At 51.0% G+C, this 19407-nt stretch overlaps 4 protein-coding genes across 7 annotated transcripts; 3 read left to right on the plus strand and 1 right to left on the minus strand.

Annotated features, from left to right (window-relative positions):
• Positions 1 to 1600: 1600 nt before the first annotated feature.
• LOC100906430 (uncharacterized) lies at positions 1601 to 3490 on the plus strand. 4 transcript variants are annotated; one of them, XR_001951183.1, is made up of 5 exons: positions 1601 to 1719; positions 1898 to 2014; positions 3028 to 3068; positions 3146 to 3201; positions 3291 to 3487. XR_001951183.1 is itself a non-coding variant. In XM_003737562.2 (4 exons), the coding sequence occupies exons 1-4, from the start codon at positions 1840 to 1842 to the stop codon at positions 3343 to 3345; spliced, it is 327 nt and encodes a 108-aa protein (XP_003737610.1). In that variant the 5' UTR covers positions 1837 to 1839; the 3' UTR covers positions 3346 to 3487. The 4 variants fall into 4 exon arrangements, 1 of the variants encoding a protein (XP_003737610.1); XR_001951184.1 differs by having other exon boundaries at positions 1611 to 1756; XM_003737562.2 differs by lacking the exon at positions 1601 to 1719 and having other exon boundaries at positions 1837 to 2014.
• Positions 3491 to 9741: 6251 nt separating this feature from the next.
• Positions 9742 to 10520, plus strand: LOC108864250 (glycine-rich protein DOT1-like). The gene is made up of 2 exons (XM_018639487.1): positions 9742 to 9759; positions 9888 to 10520. Exons 1-2 carry the CDS (start codon positions 9742 to 9744, stop codon positions 10518 to 10520), a joined length of 651 nt encoding a protein of 216 aa, XP_018495003.1.
• A 3287-nt stretch (positions 10521 to 13807) lies between these two features.
• Positions 13808 to 15368, plus strand: LOC100897369 (melanoma-associated antigen E1). The gene is made up of 5 exons (XM_003737579.2): positions 13808 to 14083; positions 14226 to 14342; positions 14475 to 14662; positions 14777 to 14881; positions 15066 to 15368. Exons 1-5 carry the CDS (start codon positions 13964 to 13966, stop codon positions 15244 to 15246), a joined length of 711 nt encoding a protein of 236 aa, XP_003737627.1. The 5' UTR covers positions 13808 to 13963; the 3' UTR covers positions 15247 to 15368.
• Positions 15369 to 16036: 668 nt separating this feature from the next.
• LOC100897511 (protein PAT1 homolog 1) lies at positions 16037 to 18689 on the minus strand. The gene is made up of 2 exons (XM_003737580.2): positions 17698 to 18689; positions 16037 to 17540 (listed from the first exon to the last, which is right to left on the minus strand). Exons 1-2 carry the CDS (start codon positions 18687 to 18689, stop codon positions 16367 to 16369), a joined length of 2166 nt encoding a protein of 721 aa, XP_003737628.1. The 3' UTR covers positions 16037 to 16366.
• Positions 18690 to 19407: the final 718 nt, after the last annotated feature.

The following is a 19407-nucleotide window of genomic DNA, read 5'->3' on the forward strand; positions in this document are numbered from 1 at the left end:
GTAGCCTGAGCCAGACTGTCAGCCCTTTCGAACTCCCGGGTACTGAGCGACCAAGCCTTTCTGATTCTCATCTTGTTTCTCTTCGTCTTGTTTCGCCTTATTGTCCGACTTCTCCCTCGAGTCAATCGTGCCTCCCAAAGGCAGGACCTTCCCGGAAAGAGGTAGGAGATGTTTGCGACCTCCGCCGAATCCGCATCCTATCGGAGGCCGACGAGTCAGGGAAAATTCAGGGGACGGCTTCTCGATGAGATCCCGACAGGATATGCGGTTTCGGCCGTCAGAATCTAAGCGAGAGCACTTTTGTGGAAGTATGGACTCATGCGATCGACGGAATGACGCATTTCATCTTCTTCGCCGTTGGCCTAGCCGTGAATGTAACTTCCGACGCCGGCTCAAATGCTTGGAAGAAGCCAGAATCTGCCGCCTCTAAGAGGGAGTGGGGAGGAAGAGATTCGACTCTCCGTGTCGCACTTGAATTCTACCACGTCCACTCAGGAGGCTCAGGCCACCTTGGGGAGAACTTGTTTTACGACGTCTAAATCGCAAGCTCGGAACCCGTCCCTCACCCGTACCGCTTGGTTGAAGATGGCATACGCGCATTGTCTGCATCGAGCCGTCAGGTTCTGCTATCACGTGAGCGACCGATGCTTACCGTGACGGGAAGGTTCGCATACGCTGAATTCTTGTTCTATCCGCTTGTTTTCGTGGTCCGAGAACGCAAGCGATCGTAATGTCTCCATTACGTGTTCGTACCGCTGTTGACATCTCAGGATGATAACACGGAGTGATTCAACACGGTCTCAGAGGACCCAAAGTTTCGGATAAACAAGCGCGAAATCGCGTTTCTCCTAACGTTTCGATACTGACGGGCGGAATCCCATCTCTAGGGAGTCTGCATCAACGAAAAGCTGCCGAGGAGGGACGCCCTAAAGGGGGCCAGGAGCCTCGAAAATTTTGCCACTCTCCTTACCCAAGAGGAAGTATATTACCTTCCCGAAATGATTATTGTTTCCCCAAGTCGACTCCCTCAAGGTTTTTCATCGAAGCTCACGATGATTCACGCTCAACCTGAGCGATCCAAAAGTTTGGTTCGGCAGAACATCTCAGCTTTCATCATCAGGAATCTCAGAATCAGCGAAAGATCCTACCGAGGACTGTGCTGGCTGCGTCAGCTTTCATCAGGAAGCAGACCGGCGTAAGACGTCAGGGTCACCCGAGAGATATCCCACGGAACGTCGGGGAATACTGAAACTGTCTGAGACTAGACACTGAACCCCTGACCGACTGACAATCAGTGTGGAGCCTCAAGTTTCAGGGCGTTCGTCTCTCGGGGAAGCCGTGCGTCAAAGACCAACTAGCTCGAGAGGAGGCGTCGATTGATAAAGAAGACAGGTCTGCGGTTCAGCAAGCTCCTCATAGAAACGCTTTTGCGGTCGAGCATTGTGAGCTATATTTTTGCGTCATTCCAGACTCTCCCAAGCAGATAAAGCGAGACAGTGGACACGTATGCATCGTTTGGGTACTCAGTTTAGCCCTTGCTCCGTGAACGGCAGCGCATACATTCTCTCCGATGGCGTGAACTCTCGCTCAGCGTCACCACCGGGAGCGTCACTCGACGGCTGCGCGAGCCGTGGAAAGCCGGCTAAAAGGTCGACGGACTGCATACGAAAGCAGATTGGCGTTCCGCATAAGCCGAATCCCCGGCTTTGAATCCATTCGGTTCGTGGTAGGGAGTTGTGCAGCGTTCTGTGATGATGTGAGATTGCTTCTGTGATTTCGTGATCATCTGATTCACTCAGTATTTAGATGGGCTCAAAAAGAAGAGTCCTTGATCACGAAATGGTTTCGACCCGTCACAACCCAGTGACTCATGTCACTCAACGAGACAGTATTTCAGACGCACCTCCTCGATCAACAAGTGCTTCAAACGATTGGCGGCTGAAAAGGCTTGACAGCAGAAAATACAGGGTTCTCCGCTTTTCCATCGCAGACCGATATCTTCGGATTCTGTCAGGTAAGAGTAAAGGTCGTGTGGGTAAGAGAGAACTTCTGACTCAGTTTTTCGGGAAACTTCAATTTCGTATTCTCCCTATGATAAGGGCATATTCGCCACTATCATTCTCTCCGCTTGTGGTGTATCAATGAACTATGTACGTTCTACTTCCCTGATGGAAGGCTTTCTTCTGTTTCTCAATCAGGCGTTCGAGTCGAAGGAGTGAAAACTTCGATAGTGCTGCATATGACTGCGTCCATACAGACCGTATCTCCCGCTAGGCGGACGATCGGATTGGAATGTGGATTGTCCTGGAAATGGTTATCCCGGTAGGAATGTTTGGTTCGAGCAATTTCCTCCGTAGGATGCCCGTATTATCGATTGGCGTGCGCGTTCCCGTTTAACTCTCATGAGTTTTTAGCCTATGCCAGGTTTGAGTTCCCACTCAGTGGTTCGAGAAATTCCGCGTTGCCATCCAGGAAAGTTCATTTACTCCGGGGACCCGTCTTTGGGAGGGATTTTTTGATCGGTCATGCCCGCGAACTCTCGGAGGGAATAATCATTAGCCCTCTATGGCTCAACGGGAATGGTCTCTATCATGGGAAGATTAATTAGCTATCTATGGCTCAACGGGAATGGCCTCTATCATGGGAAGAAAACTAGCCCCGGAAGAACGAATCAAATGCATCCGCTCCGAGCTGGATCTTCCGGTCAGAGCCAAGGATAGAACGGAGGTCGCTCAAGAGCCCTTATCCCTTCCGTCATTGGCCACTGTGTCCTTCACTGCACTATTCGTGAACATCGGCATGGTCGCTATGCCAGCGGATTTCCATCCGGGACTATGCATCGGGAGAACTATCTGGGGGTTGCGGTCGAACGGTTTCCTTCCTACCCTGTTTTCCCTATAGAAGCCCGTTGTGAGATCGCTATTGCAAAACGAGGCTGTTGACGTTCCCAGCCTCGGATAGGTAGCTCTAAATGCTCCCGCGACTGAAATCTATTCTGATAGCTAAGCTATTCTACGACTCCCACAGAAATGAAGGATCGAGCTGGGGGCGAGGCCCATAGATCCAAGGTGAGTCTCCCAATCTTTTCGAGTGTGCAATCACCCGGCGGTTCCTCGCATGCAAAACTGAACTCCTTTCATTGCAGATACGAGCGATTCCCTTCCCCCCAGGAGTGGGAGAGAAAAGCCGAGCGACCCAACAGTGAGTTGGAAGCCAAGAATCTTTGTATCGAACGCGCTCTAGATACTTCAAATACTTGGGGGAAGTAACGAATGTCTTCATCCAAACAGCAGGACTGTCGGTCCCGACCGAACAGCCGAACCCGAAGCAAGGATCGAACAGTAGCTCGCCGTCCACGACTCCGGTCGAACCCACAAGATCTCAGCTCTGGTAGACCACGGCCACGATGGTCTGCCCCCAGGCTCAACCTAGGATGAATCATATCCATTGTATATTTCTACTAAAATTCAATACAGCCCCTCTATTTTAAGCAGATGTATAATATTCTCGGTCTATTCCCGAGTGTCGATATTCTCCATCTTGACTCTTCTGTGATCTGAACTCCCAGCCAGATTCAGGGGCTGGAATATTTTTCGAGGGAGTGCAAAATCAACAATACGATAGAATACCCGATAGAATATTGATGCCTGCGGGAGACCAGGGGTCTGCGGAGCAGTCGCAGCCTGGATCTTTTCCATGGAAGAGAATAGAAAACAAGCAAGTAGGGCCATCGGGCTTGTACTCTTATACATAGACACTCTCTATGCTGATATAATTCTCTCCCACGAACTTTTCCGAAACCTTGATAGATTTCCATCGACCTCTAGGGTTCCTGCGAGAAACCACACATTTCATATATCGGCGGCTGGGAGTTGTGAAGCTTGATTGGATCCACAGTCCCACAGCTTGTGATTAGCTCACTGACTACGAGAGGGGGGATAGATTTCTCTGAGCAGTAACGCGCGCATGATAATCATTCAGAGGCCGATGTGTGGATTCCGAGCCGTCTAATTCATTTATACACTTGGTGGCGGCTGTCTCAGCTTCTCGTCGATCTTTGCCCCCATTTGGCATCAGCATGGAAACAACATGCAAGCAATATAGGTAGTAGAGGCGTCAACGATACAGACCATTGAGACAGATCTCCACTTGAAGATAATACGCGATCTAGCCATGCATCGATGTTTGTGGGCAATCCCCGGCACGTCTGAGCATGTCCCGCTGCCTACCACGTGGCAGTGTCATTGCACCGGGAAAACTCTCACGGCGGAGGCAAGGGAACGCACACCGAGCGTTATTGCAGTGAGGCGCGCGACAGTGTGGACTGACGTCAGCAGCATGGCTCCGTTCAGAGGGGAACCGTCCGACAGAATCGATGGCGGCTTCTTGTCCCCATGGTCCTTGCGGCGCGGCGCCGCTCGGAGAATCCCAGCCGAAGCTCTCGAATACTTTCGCGCCAGTCTAGATGTATCTGAGAGACTCTGGAATGGTGGTCTGTGTTCGTAACCATTGTATGCGTCGTATCGTACACATTCGCCCCCTACCTCGGTACGATTGTGGAAGGTCTCGGAACGGGGCCTGAGCCTCGCGAAGCGATCCCACAGCCGGCGGGACGAACTCTCACAGCTCAGCGACTATGTCCGACAACACTTCAAGTCGAGCTCTATGACAAGCACATATCCATTAGTCTCCAAATTAGAATGGCTCTAGATCAAGGTTAAGCCCACATCTGACGCGAGGATTCGCTGAGGAAAGTTTCGGCGGAGTGACGTGAGTTCCTTTCGCGGATCCTGCTATATTATGGAGTTGGCTGTATCGGGGGCTAGGTTGGAGTAGGGGATACAGCTTTGGAACAGGTCGCCATCCTGCCGGGCATGCTTTTATCGATATAATACCAGGAATGATTCTCGACACTGGCCGATGCTCGCGGTCAACCCCTGCAGAGAATGTTCATCAATTTTTCCCACGCTGGACGCATTCGGCTCTCTCGTTCGGAGCAGCAATACCAATGTCTTAATCATTAAATCGGTCGGTTCCTCCCCCTTTGGCATCGAGGGGGGGCAATCTTCATCGCTCTCGAAGACCGCCTGCGCAAACCTGACATGAGATTCCGTTCACGTTTTCGCCGAATGGACGGCCACTCAATGTCAGAATTCTGTCGACACCACGATAAGAAGAATGTTTATTGACCGTCTCCTGGGCTTGTATCTGCATCATTACTGAAGAAAGACACTTCGCTGACGATCATTCTCAGATACAATACTTTCCAAAAGAAAGGGTGCTCAAGCCCGAGCGAAGAGTAGGTACTTGTTCGTAGTCAAGGATTATAACCCGCTTCCACGATCCACTTTTCCTCGAACGAGAATTATCGCTCACTGATCACCTTCTCGAGAAGTCTGAACAGAATTGCTTTACATGGGAAGTCATTCATCCTCGTATCCGAGCCGCAGAAAAGCTGAATGATTGGAATCAGGGTCCGATAAGGGGGTCAAACTTCCCCGTGTCCCGAGAATTATCATGCTCAGCAAGCAACGACGACTCGACTTGGGATCGAATGAAGAAGATGGGACACCGAACAAACATACCGATTCACTTTCGAGGGACACCTACGCCGAGTCCTCCCGACGCGACGGAAGAACTCCTGATATCTATCAGAAATTCGTGCGCCCGGCAGAACTTCGCTCGGTTACTCAATCGGCATGGCGTAGATCTAGAGTAACGAGCGTTTGCCGCGACAAATTCGAGAATAAAGAGAAAACTTACACGGAGTTTTTTTATGATTCACGGCAGAAAAGAGACTTTGTTGCAGCAGCGTCGATGATCTACCCAACAAGGTCACCGTCGGCTTTCAGTACTGACCTGAGAGTCTAAAATCAAAACACCGAGTCATAAACATTTACCGGTTGTTCAAGTTCGCATCGATTGAATACCTTGACACGCTCAAGACACCGATTGTAAATCGTGACATGACAATTTCCTCAGGGTGAATAAAGAAAGCACCGATGAGAGACGAAATCGCATACCGAAAGGAAAATATCATACGAGCCGCTGTACAATGAGTTCGGGGGATACGAGGGCAGCTATTCATCGAGAACCCGGAGCTCTTTTTCGTAGGAATCGACCACATGGGAGGGGCGGTGGAGTCTGCCTGATGGTTCGCAAAGGAGTGACCTGCATAGACGTCCTCCCCCGGAACGTGGGCTGTGAACTGTTCGCTGTGGACATCTTCGGTATTCGTCTATTCTGCGAATATTGTCCTCCTACGGGTACTTCGGAATAACTTTGAAAGAGTATCTGAACGCTCTGTGAGGTTATGGAGTCTATCTGTTTTTTGAGCACGCTATCATTATCGTGGGTGACTTTAATTTCCCGTCGATAGATTGGTCCTCCCCGTTGGTTCTCACAAACGATACTTCGAGGGAAAATATCTTCCTTCAATTCGGCGTTCTCAACTCCCTATCCCAAATGATACTTGAGGTTACGCGTCCCTCGAGTCGCAACATACTGGACCTACTCTTGACATCACGTTCCGATTCGACCTTGAATCTGTCTGTAGATATTGCCCCGGTCAGAACTGATCGTCCAGCGCTTTGGTTTGACATCTCTCTATGCTTCGGGACACCATCCTCGCCACACTCAAAGCTCGAGTTCCGGAGAGCAGACTATGAGTTGATTGGCTGCACCCTGGCGGCGACGCATTGGAACTTGTTTTTCTCTCACTGTAATGATGTAGAGAACATGTAAGATCGTCTCCTCCAGGAACTGCGTTTTCTGTTCTCCATTCAGGTCTAACCTTGGAGAGATCGTCTCACCGGTGTGGACAAGCGTATTGGTCGCACGACTGAACGTCTTGTAAATGCTTCTCCCGGTAATCGAGAGCGAATTCAGCGTGATCTTGACAGAGTATCCCGCCGTCAGTGGATTCTCCATGAGTCCCAGCTATCGACGAGAAGCCGCGGGCTTGCTCTAATCATTTATTTATAGCTCATCGATACTGCTCATGAAGATCATTTACTTGGTTCGCTTGTCAAATGAACGGTTTGTACCGGAGGAATTATAACACACATGTGGAGCAAAAGTTGATGGTTTGAGGAGTGGTATCGCACCTGAAACATGGAATAACAACCACCGCCGCTCGGACGGTGCTACATTGCGTTCATCGTTGGAACATCGTTAGAAAACGAAATTATCTGATACGCCCAGCGACAATTAGGTGATCGACTGACATTGCTTTAGGATCCGTTTCAAAGCCGGACGAGTCGAGTTGCTCGTGGATCATTTTTTTTCTTCTCGAAGCTCACAATGAACAAGCCGTAGGTGACGTAAGTGTTCGATAAGAAGATAAGCGGCAAACACCAGTTGCATCAATATACCGAATCGGTCAGTCGGTCGGTCGGTCAGTCAGTCAGTCAATCAGATGGTGGGACACTCATCATTCGGTTAGAAATCGGCCTCCTCTCATGATGCTCTGACTTATTATATGCGATTAACCCGGTTTCATAAGGATGCGACATTCGGAAATTGATTGTCTGCCTTAGGTGGTTAATTAAGCTTCAAATTGTTTCATTATTGACTTCGGGTTATTCCACGGACCCTGCTCAAGGTCGACATTGTTGAAAGTACCCACGGTGAGGAGATTGCTACATTCGAAACTCTTTGTTGAGAGATCCTGAGACATGTACGACTCCAGGCGCGTTCCGTCGGTCATCGGATAACAAAGCTTGGTTCCCGTCGAATTTATGAGACAGAGTCTTTCCTTCTCGTCTCTTCATGACACCATGAAGGGGCATCGTATGGAAATTCCGATAAGAGAGGCGTCCGGAAAGTTATGGCGGGCCCTAAGACCCATCTGAATATTTCACTCATTATTCGTGGGCCCCATTGAGCTTCACCTGCCTTATCGCCTTCGAAGGATGTCGGGATGAATCCTCAAAAAAATCTCAGACAATAGTTACAATGCGGGGCATCGTGGGCAAGCTTGAACGTCAGCAGCATCAAAATTTCGGCGGCGCGAGATGCAAATCACGACCGGAATGATTTCTTGAGAAAAAAGAAAGCCCGCCGTTTGCACAATGTCTGTGAGACCGCAATCCAAAACGGACTTTTCTGAATTTGAATTGACTTTTATAAAGTGCTGCCGTGCTCGTGGTCGTGGTCATTGTCGTCGTGCTCGTCGTCGCTGTTGTTGTGATGCTGGTTGCGCGATTTCACGCCACGGATCTAAGCGACGCCTCGGGCAATCATCCGTGGGTTTCAGATGTCAAAGGCCGAAGTCCAAGCCGGAATGATTTTGGGCACTGCTGTTGTTGGCGCTGCCGCTTCTGCCAACGCAATTGTGTTCATGGAGATAACGATGATGGAGATCCCTATCTGTGTGATTGATTCATCTGCCGAAGGTCACGACAGAACTTTTGCCAGTATCCGCGCTCGAGCAAAGACGAAGTGAACGCCAGATAACCGGATCAAACTTCGAGGTGGAATGGACCGCTCTCACGTCGATTGTTCTTTAATCGATCCATGGAAGGGGCTTTTTCTCATAGCCGACACCGCCAGAGAAAGTTTCGTCGGCTGAGTTCTGAATGAGCGTACTTTCCTGAAGGGCAGATTGCAGAGAAGAGAACAATACGCTCCTAGTCGTGATTGATGTCACTCGCAAAAAGCGAGAGATTATGTCACCTGATGAGCGTTCAGCTTAATTCGCTCCGCGCTTTATCAATGGGTTGTCTTATTTCGCACTCGAGCCATGCCCAAGGTTGAAGTGAATGATGGAAAATTCCAGCTCCGACTGAGAATCTTCTTCTCGGAACTCTTCCGCGACGTGAATGGCATGCTAGATGAAGCGAATCGATGCTGCTCAAAAAGTCTGCATCGTCGCCCTCCGTGCTATTTCCAGCCTGCCCGAGTCTTCCTGGAACGAAGAATGCTGTCACCTTTCGAAATCCCGTTTGAAGCGTGGATCGTAGTAGTTCTGAACTTCTGTCGGAAAGAATGCATCTCACGAGGATCAGAATTTCCCTTAGCGTGGGAGCCCCTCGAAAGGTGCGATGAGGGATGAGGGACAGGGTCTTGAGGTGCCTGTCAGAGGACGATTCGCTTCCTGGGAGCTACTTTCTTCATCCGATTCTCGACCGTGTCGGATTTTCGGTACATTCCCCGATCACCCAGAAAACATTGCTGAGTGAGAATTGCTTCTCACTGCAGTTTTCTCCGAGAAAGCCATGTAACGGTAAACTTCGATGACGAGGACACTCGACCCAAGAACTGTGAGTTCTCCTTAGCCGAAAGCAATGAACACTTCCCTCGCCTGTTTGATTCTGCTGTTGTTGCCGTGCCTGTTCCAGAGTTGTCGTCGATGACAGGATTGTGTTATTGCAGGTGACCCACCAGATGGCACTTTCCGTCTGTTTGTCTATCGTTCCGTTCGCTCGACCGAGCGACCGACCAACTGGCAGGCGAGACAGGCTGCCGCTCGTCATAACCGAAGTCGTTCCCGATGGACATTCAAACTCACGCGGACCAAGTGACCAAGCGACTTTCACATGAGCAGGAGGGCAGACAGACAGACACTAGGTCAGACCGACAGACGGACGCGCTAACATACACACAATGGTTTGATGGAAGCTGGCGTCATGGCTCGCTGCTGGCGCAACTTACACCCTTGCCCGGGGCCGGTCTACCGCATATATATCTGCCGCGCGCATCTTTCCCCCCACAACAGTGCTTCATCTGACGGGGCTCAACATGAGAGCCAGGGTGATCGTAAGTGTTCTCCGATGAGCTTTCACCTCTCAACGATTTGTTTTCGCCGAAGTTCCCGGACCCGAGTCCGACGGGATAGAATGTGCGGGAAGTGACAGGTGTTCTGACTCGGATAATATTGGTTGCAGGCTCTCGCTCTTTTCGGCTGCCTAGCAGCTCACTCCGTTCATGCGGGTAACTTCGGCGGAGGTGGTGGCGGAGGAGGTGGCTGGTCGGGAGGTGGCGGAGGTGGAGGTGGCTGGTCCGGCGGAGGGGGAGGTGGTGGTGGTTGGTCCGGAGGCGGAGGAGGAGGTGGAGGCGGTTGGTCCGGAGGTGGCGGTGGGGGTCATGGCGGAGGTGGCAGACAATCCGCGATCATTCTAGTCAAAGGTGGAGGAGGAGGCGGAGGCGGACACGGCGGGGGTTCTCTCACCGTGGCCGGACCCACCCACGTGATCAAGACCATCCATCAAGTCAGAACTTTGGACCAAGGAGGGAAAATCCTATCGAAATCCGGAGGAGGCGGAGGCAGTGGAGGTACCGCCAAGATCCTGGTTGTGAAGTCTGTCGGCACCGCGCAAATTAAACATGCAGGGGGAGGAGGAGGTGGACACGGCGGAGGCGGCGGATGGTCTGGAGGAGGCGGAGGTGGTTACGGAGGAGGTGGACACGGCGGAGGAGGCTGGTCCGCAGGTGGTGGCGGCGGCGGCGGTGGATGGTCAGGAGGCGGCGGAGGAGGTGGATGGTCTGGAGGAGGCGGTGGCGGTCGCGGAGGATGGTGAAGCCCTCGAAACACCCACACTCTTTGGCCAATTCTGAGCTGACACTCAAGTGTCGTTTCCTACTCCGGGCCCGGGTCCCCTTCCTGTTCCTCACGTTCAGGAGTGTAGATAGCTTCAACTTCAAGAACATTGTTGTATATAATGTCATCATTCCCATTGATTGTTACTATGATATCGAACAAAGGATGAAGCGATCTCCGATAAATCAGAACCGCATACGTCCCGAGAGCAAAGAAAATAAATACCACTGTTCTGACGAATGAAATCCATGCCCTTCTCGCTGAGAACAGCCGCTGAAACACTTCGTCTAAGCTGTTGCTGGACTGAGTCAAAAACAAACGAACCTGACCTGCGGCGAAGTCTGAAACAAATAAGAGGGGATACGGACTCTATCATCAAGGTACAGATGGGTTCTTATAAAGTCCCTTCAGTGCTGTGAAAAGATCCCTGAACTGGAAAGTTCGCTGAGAGGGGCCTTACTCGACATTTGGTCCGATGAGCGACGAGGCTTCCCGTTCCGAGCGATGCGCGTCGCCCAATTTAGATTCACAAAAGGCTTCAAGCCTTGTGTTCACGAAGACAATACAGCAGACCTACAGCTTCCCGAACACATTGATTCACCAATTGGACCGCTCAATCCTGCATATAGATTGCTGCAGGTCGTCGCGCTCCCGCAGGATATAAACTGAGACTTCGGAAACCTCGAAACGTCCGAGATCCACTCCGTTCCCCCCCGGAATATGAGGGAGTTCGTTAAGCTGATCGGATCAGTCCGCCATGCGGGTCAATGGTTACACTTCAAGGAGGTTCATCATCGGGAGCGTTCATTGTCCGAGGCGCTTGGTAACGGGGCCCCACTGAAGTATCCATCTGGCTGTTTAGGGGCAATTTCGAATATATGTGTTTTCTGATTCACGAATCTGGCTGTCTTCAGAAACGATTGATAATTTTCGCGAATTCTCGTTCGAGTTTAGAATGATGCCAGAACTCCATCGCTTTTGGGACGCAGTTCAAGGTCCCTGGGATCAGAGCGGAGAAAAAGGCCCCGGTGAACATAGAGAAGAAAGTCTCAGACCTATCCCGCAGTATGGGAACCAAATGCGGAGAGTCGGGGCCCCATGATGGACCGCGGAACAAGTCTTGCCACACATCATATCTTGATTCTGGATCAATAGATAATATATATATAAGATGAAATGGACGATATGTAGGAATATCTACAATCCAGCTGCATCCGGCACCTGAAATTTTTTGGCAGAGTGAGGACTGTCCCTATCGATATACCTTATCGACGATCTGTTGAGGATCAGACCCCACTGAAGCCGTCATTACGTCCATAGCTTGCCCCGGGATTATTATTTTCAAGTATTCGTCACGCATTTGGCCGATAGATGCCTCTCCCGTCGAATATATCCATCGTCTGTAAGGGATCACGAAGTCGGGAGAGCTCTATGATCTGGTCCGATAAAATGGCACGCCATTCCGATTCTGGTGGATGACTTGAGACTCCTCCCTCAGGAGGACGCTCATGGAAATCAGGTCGTTGAGTCTGATTCAAGAGGTTGAAGATTCCGTACAGAGACCGGCACGGCGCTTGAGCGAGCTATTGAGGCCATTCGGCCATTCCGCGATGTTTTGACCCTTCAGCGACTAAGGACATCGACTAGGTTTGTGACCGCAGTTTTGTGATAATGCTTGTGAAAACAAAGGATTGTCCGCACGAAGCTTTTAGAACGAGGGAAGTCTCTATTTATTCCTCTCCCGATTCCATTGTCCATCGGATGCGTCAACCGGTCGCGACCGGTCGCCAGCGTCCGAAGTCTAGCTGAGTATCCATCCCTAAAGATATTTCAGTCGGTGATGAGATGCATATCGACGCCGCGGACCCTGGTGTCATCAGGAAAAAACGACTTCAAAACATCCTAGAGATGAATACGCTTTCGTAATGCCACCATGCTCGCGTTAAGAATACTTCTTCCACGGCAGGATCTTCCGCGGCTGTCTGAACCCTTCGTTCCGCTCTTTTCATAACCGTGCTCTTCGCTCCGACGATAGCCTGTCCGTCCTCAATTTTGAGAGCCACGAAATATGCGATGCTGCCGGAAGACTTATTCTTTGGAATTCGTCCCGATCCGCCTCCCTGGCCATCCCAGCTCTGCGAGTAGTCCTTTCCACGTATCAGAGCGTTAGGCTCATGTATTATTCATGGGTCATTCCTTGGTATTTGTCGTCGAGAGAGGTCTCGGAATCTAGAAGAAGTTTCCGATCCTTACGGTCTAATCCAGACTCTATAATAATCGATGTGACCACACCGAAGAGTAGCCCGCTAAATGAGACCGACGTACTTCTCCGGCTCGCCATCCACGATAATCGTCTCCTGGACAATTGACATTTGTACTTCGCGACACGAGCCGCGGTAAATAACTAACCATATGAACGATTCAAGAATATCCTACAGTTCAAATCACAAGTCTCCTTCGGAGCTCAATTCTACAACCCTTCGTCTTGCTTTGCGAGCAACGCAGCGTGCTATCTGTGAGGCACTCAATGTGGGTCCACCACCAGGTGGAATGAAGTTTTTCAGAGGTGGAAGATCCCCGCTGCGAGCGCCAATTCGCTCCTTAAGGAACGGGATCGCCGTCGCACCAAATCGAGCCCGGAATCAAGGAAACCAGCGAGTTTCTAGCCTCGGGCGAGTCACAGCCGCAGCGGATTCTAGCCTGGGAGCGAATGATTTTCGATGACTAAAATCCTTCAGCTCCCCCGTCGGCGCGTTCTGCGGCGTAGCGGTGCCGGACTATAGATCTCCTTCAGGCACTGGATTTCGATCGTCCTACTTCCTGAAAGTTCTCCGAAGTCTTGAAACTGCACGCGTGACAGATTGGCGAGCTGAGCTCGTCCAGAGCGCCTAGGGCTCCGGAGAGCGGATCGAGCATGGGCCTGCGGTCGCCACTGTATGTCATCGTGTGTCACCCTCTGTCACGGGTGCCCGGCGTTTTTCTTTCACGGTCTCTCATCATTTGCGGACTCGAAAATATCGCCAGCTGGGGACAGTTATTCCATCTGATTGTGATGCTCCACGAAAACGGAGAGAAATCAAAGGGACGATACAGGCCGAAACAATCCATTGGAGACAATGAGCGAGGAGCTCAAGCGAAAGTGTCTGAATGCATGATTCCTGAGTCCGAATGCAAGATTCCTCTGCGTGATACAGTAGCGTGACTCTCACAGTGACGAAATTCGAATTTGGCGCTGTAAGTTTCTAGTCTCGCGATGTAAACAACAGAGCGTGAAGAGAGAGCGCGCGAGTATCGGCGCTCCCCCCTGTGCTCTACTCGGAATCCGCTTCTCGACTTTGTGTTTCCGGGGATCGTGGTTCTGTGGATTTCAATGCAAATGTGAGGTCTGAGTGCAAGTGAGGACCGGCAGATCAGCTCTGAAAAATGAGTCATTCACTAGACTTAGTGGCGTCGCTTGCCTCAAATCTGGCTCACATGCTCCTGATTCAAGAGAAGACAAAACTCGGCCTGAAAAAGAGTGACATAATCAATCAAGTTCTGCGAGTGAGTTTCTACCACATCGACTGCCGGGGACGGAAGTTCCCATGCGCCCGCTGGCAGGGAATTCCTATGGTGATTCCTTCGGCAGCTTCATATCAATTCCAATTCTTTTCCAAACATGGATCTTTTGTCCTGTGCCCCCTAGGGTCACGCCGAGGATCGAGCTTCCACGACAAGGCTGCTGAAAGAAGTTCTCGAAGAAGCAAGTCGTCTTCTGGAGAACGCCTTCGGTTACAAGATCAAGGAGATTCCAGGAAAAGCTGTAAGGTGTCCCGATATACTCGAGTCGAAGCCTCACGTTCCATGATCGGAGTCGAGGATTGTGGCTTTTTCTCGGAAGGTCTCCGCCAGAATCTCTCCCAGTAGATCTGATTCAATACGAGCCTGATTTCAGCTCTTCATCCTTGTCAATACTTTGGACTTCGAGCAAGTTGAACAGTTCCTCGAAATAGATGGCGAATGGAAACAGATCCGCGGCTTCCTCTGCATCGTTCTCAGTTTCATCCTCATGTCGGGGGGCGAGATTCGAGACGAGCAGCTATGGGACTTCCTCAGGAATCTTAATGTGGCCGAAGATGACAAGTCAGTCGAGCAACGATCCCAATTGCGTGATTGGATGGTTTCTGGATGATCTCTATTCACGACTTGCACGTCCGAGAGATACGCGATGCTACTTAAATTCACTTCTTTTTCCAGGAGTCATCCGACGCTAGGCGACGTGGAGAAACTTGTCAAAACCACGTTCGTTCGATGGCATTACCTCGATTTGATTAAAGAGAGGCAAGGACTGAACTCTTTCAGGTGGGGTTCCGAGAGCTGCCCGGTCCGGGATATACCGCAGAAAACTGATTTCTGAACGACAGTCCCAGTAACGGGAACCTATAACCTCCTTAGTGAAGATATACATATGAAATCGACTTTCCCTTCCAATGCTCAACCCTCCCTGTGGATCTCGAGTCATTTTCCGACAGGACATATATTCCAGATGGGGAGTTCGCGCGGAGCACGAGTTCAACAAGATGGAGATGTTGAACTTTGTGGCGTCAATCTACGGCGATGGTCGCACAGCTCGTGATTTCACTGGAGTTTTCAGACGCCTAGAGGAAGAGGCTCAAGCTGCTCAGTCATCAGAGAGCATGAATGAGAGCTTCCACGTTGACGAGTAACGTGCGAGGAGCTGCGGGTCCAAATGCTATGTCTGGGTGCGGATCACCATTGTAAATAGTCTCGGAGCTGATGTTCTAATGTGAAAAATAAATAAGTCTTCGATTGAAGGCGCGTTATAGCATCAAAAGCCGGGCCGCAGCCTTTTTGTCGACCTGGAGCCGAACTCAGTCGATTTGTCAGATCTGTGAACGCAAGCCTTAAGGGAGATTCGTGCAATGCAGATAATTGGAGTCAATCTTTTTTTTGTCGGTGACGATTATCCCAACATCCGTGATCGGAAAAACGAAAGAGGTTGTGTTCTGACTCCCCGCCAGCGAACGGCGAACCGAACGCGCGACCGGCCTTGGCGGGCTCTGCTTTCGTCATGACTTCCCCAAGTTTCGACGCCACGTCGAAATGGATCTAAATCAGAATCGAGTCGGAATTCCCCGAATTCTTTCCGCAGATATGGCCTAGTATAGGGGACCCCATTTGGTTCAGAAACTTCCCGAGCAAATGGCGCTATCTTCTCGTGTTGCGGATCTGATCGCCTCAAACGCCTTGGAAGACATCTGTCAAGGATTTCTCTATCACAACTTTCGGCAGTTTGCAGCGTGCCACATCCTTGATCGGTGTGGGATCATGATCGAGACCTGATGACATGTTTCGTAAGGGATGGATGCTCGTACTTGTGCTCCATACAGAAAGCATTGAATAATACGAGTTTTAAGAAGGAGAAGAAGAACGGTCGCGGACGCTCCTACTCCTAAGGTTTGGAAGACGATCGATTGAAGAGCGGTCGCGAAATGCATGTCAGGTATTGATTTATTACTGGAAGGAGTTCTTTTCACAAAACGATGAGTTCGCATTTTCCTCTTCTGCTTTCTGGTCAACTCCAACGGGGACCGTGGGCATGTGAGCCATTGCTTTCATTACTGATGGGAGAAACGCTTGATCAGCTTCATTTCTATGTATATCTTCGATGAGCACAATGTTCCTTAACTTAAAAATTGGTGACAATCCGAACGCCTAGAAGCAAATGTTGGGGGCGAACGCACTGTCGGAATAATTGGAAAATATGAAATTCATTCTTAGATCAACAGAAAGAGTCAACTGCGAACGGTTTCCCACGAGAGTCCCTCATCGTCGACTTGCGGCTTCTCGCAGCTTCTCGGTGATCATTTGACCGAGCTCTCCGGCCAAAATCCACTGACCAACATCGTTTCCCGGCACTTCGTATTTCTTCATACAGTTCTGAAGCTTTTCAATGTCCTCCGGCTGGCATTCCCTCAAAACGTCGTCGATAATATCTAATTTCTCGATGAACACCGCATCCCCAAGACCTCGTTGCCTCACGAGAATGAGCTCGAGATGGTCAAAAAGTGAAAAAAGTAATCGAATACAAAATTCTCTGTGGCCACCGAGCCGCCACAAGGCTCCGATACTCCTCAGAACGAGGAGACGTCCCTTCCGAATCCCCAGGAGATATTCGGGCGCGGGGCCCAGTCTTTTAACGAGGTCCTGAGCAGCCAGAATCTTCTCCTCGTAACTTGTCAACACTTCGGGGTCCTCAATCTTCAGAACAAGGCTGAATCCTCTCTCGGTGTCCATGAGAAGTTTCCGGAACAGCAAGAGATCGGTATTGGCAGGAACGGTCCTGCCGTCACCATCGTCGAGTTTTCGCGATCCGGCCATATCAAGGATCTTCTTGGGCGCATGCGCGGTCGACGAGTGAAGTTTGCCCAAGGAGTTCTCAAACTGCTGCGGTTCACGAGGGCTGTCTACTGTTCGCTGGATGCGTTGCGTCAATAATTTGTTCCTACAAACAGCTTTTCCCTGGCTTTTGCGTTTCATGAATTCCAGGTAGTAATAGTCTTGCTCTTGAGGACATTGCATATTCAACGAAAGCATCTGAACCCGAATGACGAATTCTTTCTCCCTTTCGGCCATTAGCCCGCAATAAGGGTCGTCCGATCGGGGAACGGCTTTGGTTTCCTGTTCCTGCTGGAGCTCGTGGACAGCGTCGAAACCAAATGTCTCCACGTCGCGTTTGTTGTACCGACCCGCGTTCCGCTCGTGGAAATCATTCGGCGAATGAGCGTTGCCGTGCCAGTTCTCCCCTCGTTGCTCAGAGTACCTCCCATCGTCCCGTCGATAATCTCGCGGTCCTTGATCCCGGAAACGCTGATCGCGAAAGTCCGGACCTCGTTGATAATGACTCGAGACAAGGGCGGGGTGTCCTTGGGGGAAACGGAAACGGCTCCCCATGGGGGCACTGTTCATGGCGGGAGGGATATTCTGGAAATCCGAGAACCTGGAGGAAAAAGTATCATATCAGACCTGTGAGAATCGGCGGGAGGATAGTTCTTTCAGGGAAAACCAGACGGGGAGGTCGGCAACTACATTCCTCCATCCCAAGTTTCTCGAAGGTCCGAAGCTTTTTGGGAACTCTCAATTCTAGGGGAACTTACCGTTCGTTGAAATTCTGCGGTGGTGGAGGGAAGGCTCCTGCGGGTGGATTTCTGGATTGCCGAAATCCGTTAGGAGCGGGAGCCTGCGAGGGGTCAGCGATCGGTTGCAGCACAGAAGGATTACTCAGATGAGGTTCTGTATTCAAAGGCTTTCTGTCGAGCTGCCCTATCTGTTGCATCAACTGCAAGTGCTGCTGCGCTTGCTGCTGTTGTTGAAACTGTTGTAAGTGCGGCATCTGCTGGAGATGTTGCGGATGGGCCTGCCGGAGGATCCGGGGTTGTTGTTGCAGCTGCTGTAGCGGCGGGAGGTTCTGCGGCAACGGCTGGTGAGCTCGTACAAGATTCTGTTGGTTTTTTTGTGGTGGTGGCGATGGCTGCCGCTGTTGCGCTGGAAGAGCTTTCGTCCGTTGTTTACCTTGCTGTTGGAGGAACATTTCAGACTCGAGTTCTTCCAAAGTTTTCACCTGGGGTGGTGGCGGTGCGGGTGGTTGGGATCGCCGGCTCTCCTCGAGCATTTGTTTCTCCAGTTGCTCGGCACTGACCACCATGGGTGGAATCATCGGAGTCCGAATCAGGGTTCGTGCTTGTAAAACTGCCTGGTGCGGACCCTGTATCAAGCTCAGCAGCTTCTGAGGTGGCATTGATTGAGGCGTGACAGGATGTCCTGGCAACGGGACAGCGCTAACATGTCCCGCAAGCGCTGGTGGAGGATAGCCCGATCGCTGCTGCGTGAAGGCCGCAGCGGGGGGCTGAGACGCGAAGTTCCTGACTTCCTCGTCCAATCCGAGCTGGGAGATTGAAGTGTTGACGATGTCCTCAATATGTTGGGCGTTATGCTGCTGCGACTTGATGGTTTCCTCGAGTTGGGCCGCGAGAACATCATGGTTCTCTTCCCAGGCGTCGTCGATTCCCGCGTCTCCAAATGTCTCGTCGTTGAGCGCGTCATACTCGTCTTCCTTCACGTCCTGATCGACACAAAGCGTCGACTCCATATCGGCAAGGGGCAAACGTCTCCGCTCTTGCTCATTTGCGGGACAGGCGTTCGAGCATTATCCGTCGACGGTCAATTTGATTGGATGTTTACAACAACTTTCTCGATAGTCAGGGAAGCAGCCGACAGATAGCCAGTGCAGAGGCGCGGCAGCGGAACGACACCAGCGCCAGAACTACTGTAGAAGATGTTTGCGAAGAACTTTGGTCCCGAGCGATCGGAAAATCTGACCCCTATCAGAGCAGACCCGACGCGCTAGGGGACTCAGACTGATCATCCATGCAACCGGCCTGCGGACAGAATATCCTTCACGGCTCGGACCCTTTCGACAACAAAGGCCCCTTCGTCGCGCGCGACCTTCCCGCCACGTTTGGCGCGGAAGTTCGAATTTGTAAACAAAGTTCCGGTCCCATATCAGATGACGTGAAAGTTGTTCTCAGAAAGCTCAGAGATCTTCTTCTCTTCGATCAAACGTCCCTATTGTGATCGAAGATCCCCTCTCAGGTCGGATGACGTAGACGCCGCTTCCCGAGAGGCGGCGAAGCGTCGGGTCGCATTCTCACAATAGAGGAGGGAATGAACAGCGATCTGAGCGAGAGACCCACGTGCGACTCCAGCCGGATGTTTTGGTTCTTCATCGCGCTGACAGGAAAGTCCGGAATTTGATCCAACGCGATCATTCGGTACGTAGAAACTCTGGATAATTCCTTCATCGTGGT

This window comes from Galendromus occidentalis, unplaced genomic scaffold (genome assembly GCF_000255335.2).
Source record: "Galendromus occidentalis unplaced genomic scaffold, Mocc_1.1 scf7180000075579, whole genome shotgun sequence".
Lineage (NCBI taxonomy): Eukaryota > Metazoa > Arthropoda > Arachnida > Mesostigmata > Phytoseiidae > Galendromus > Galendromus occidentalis.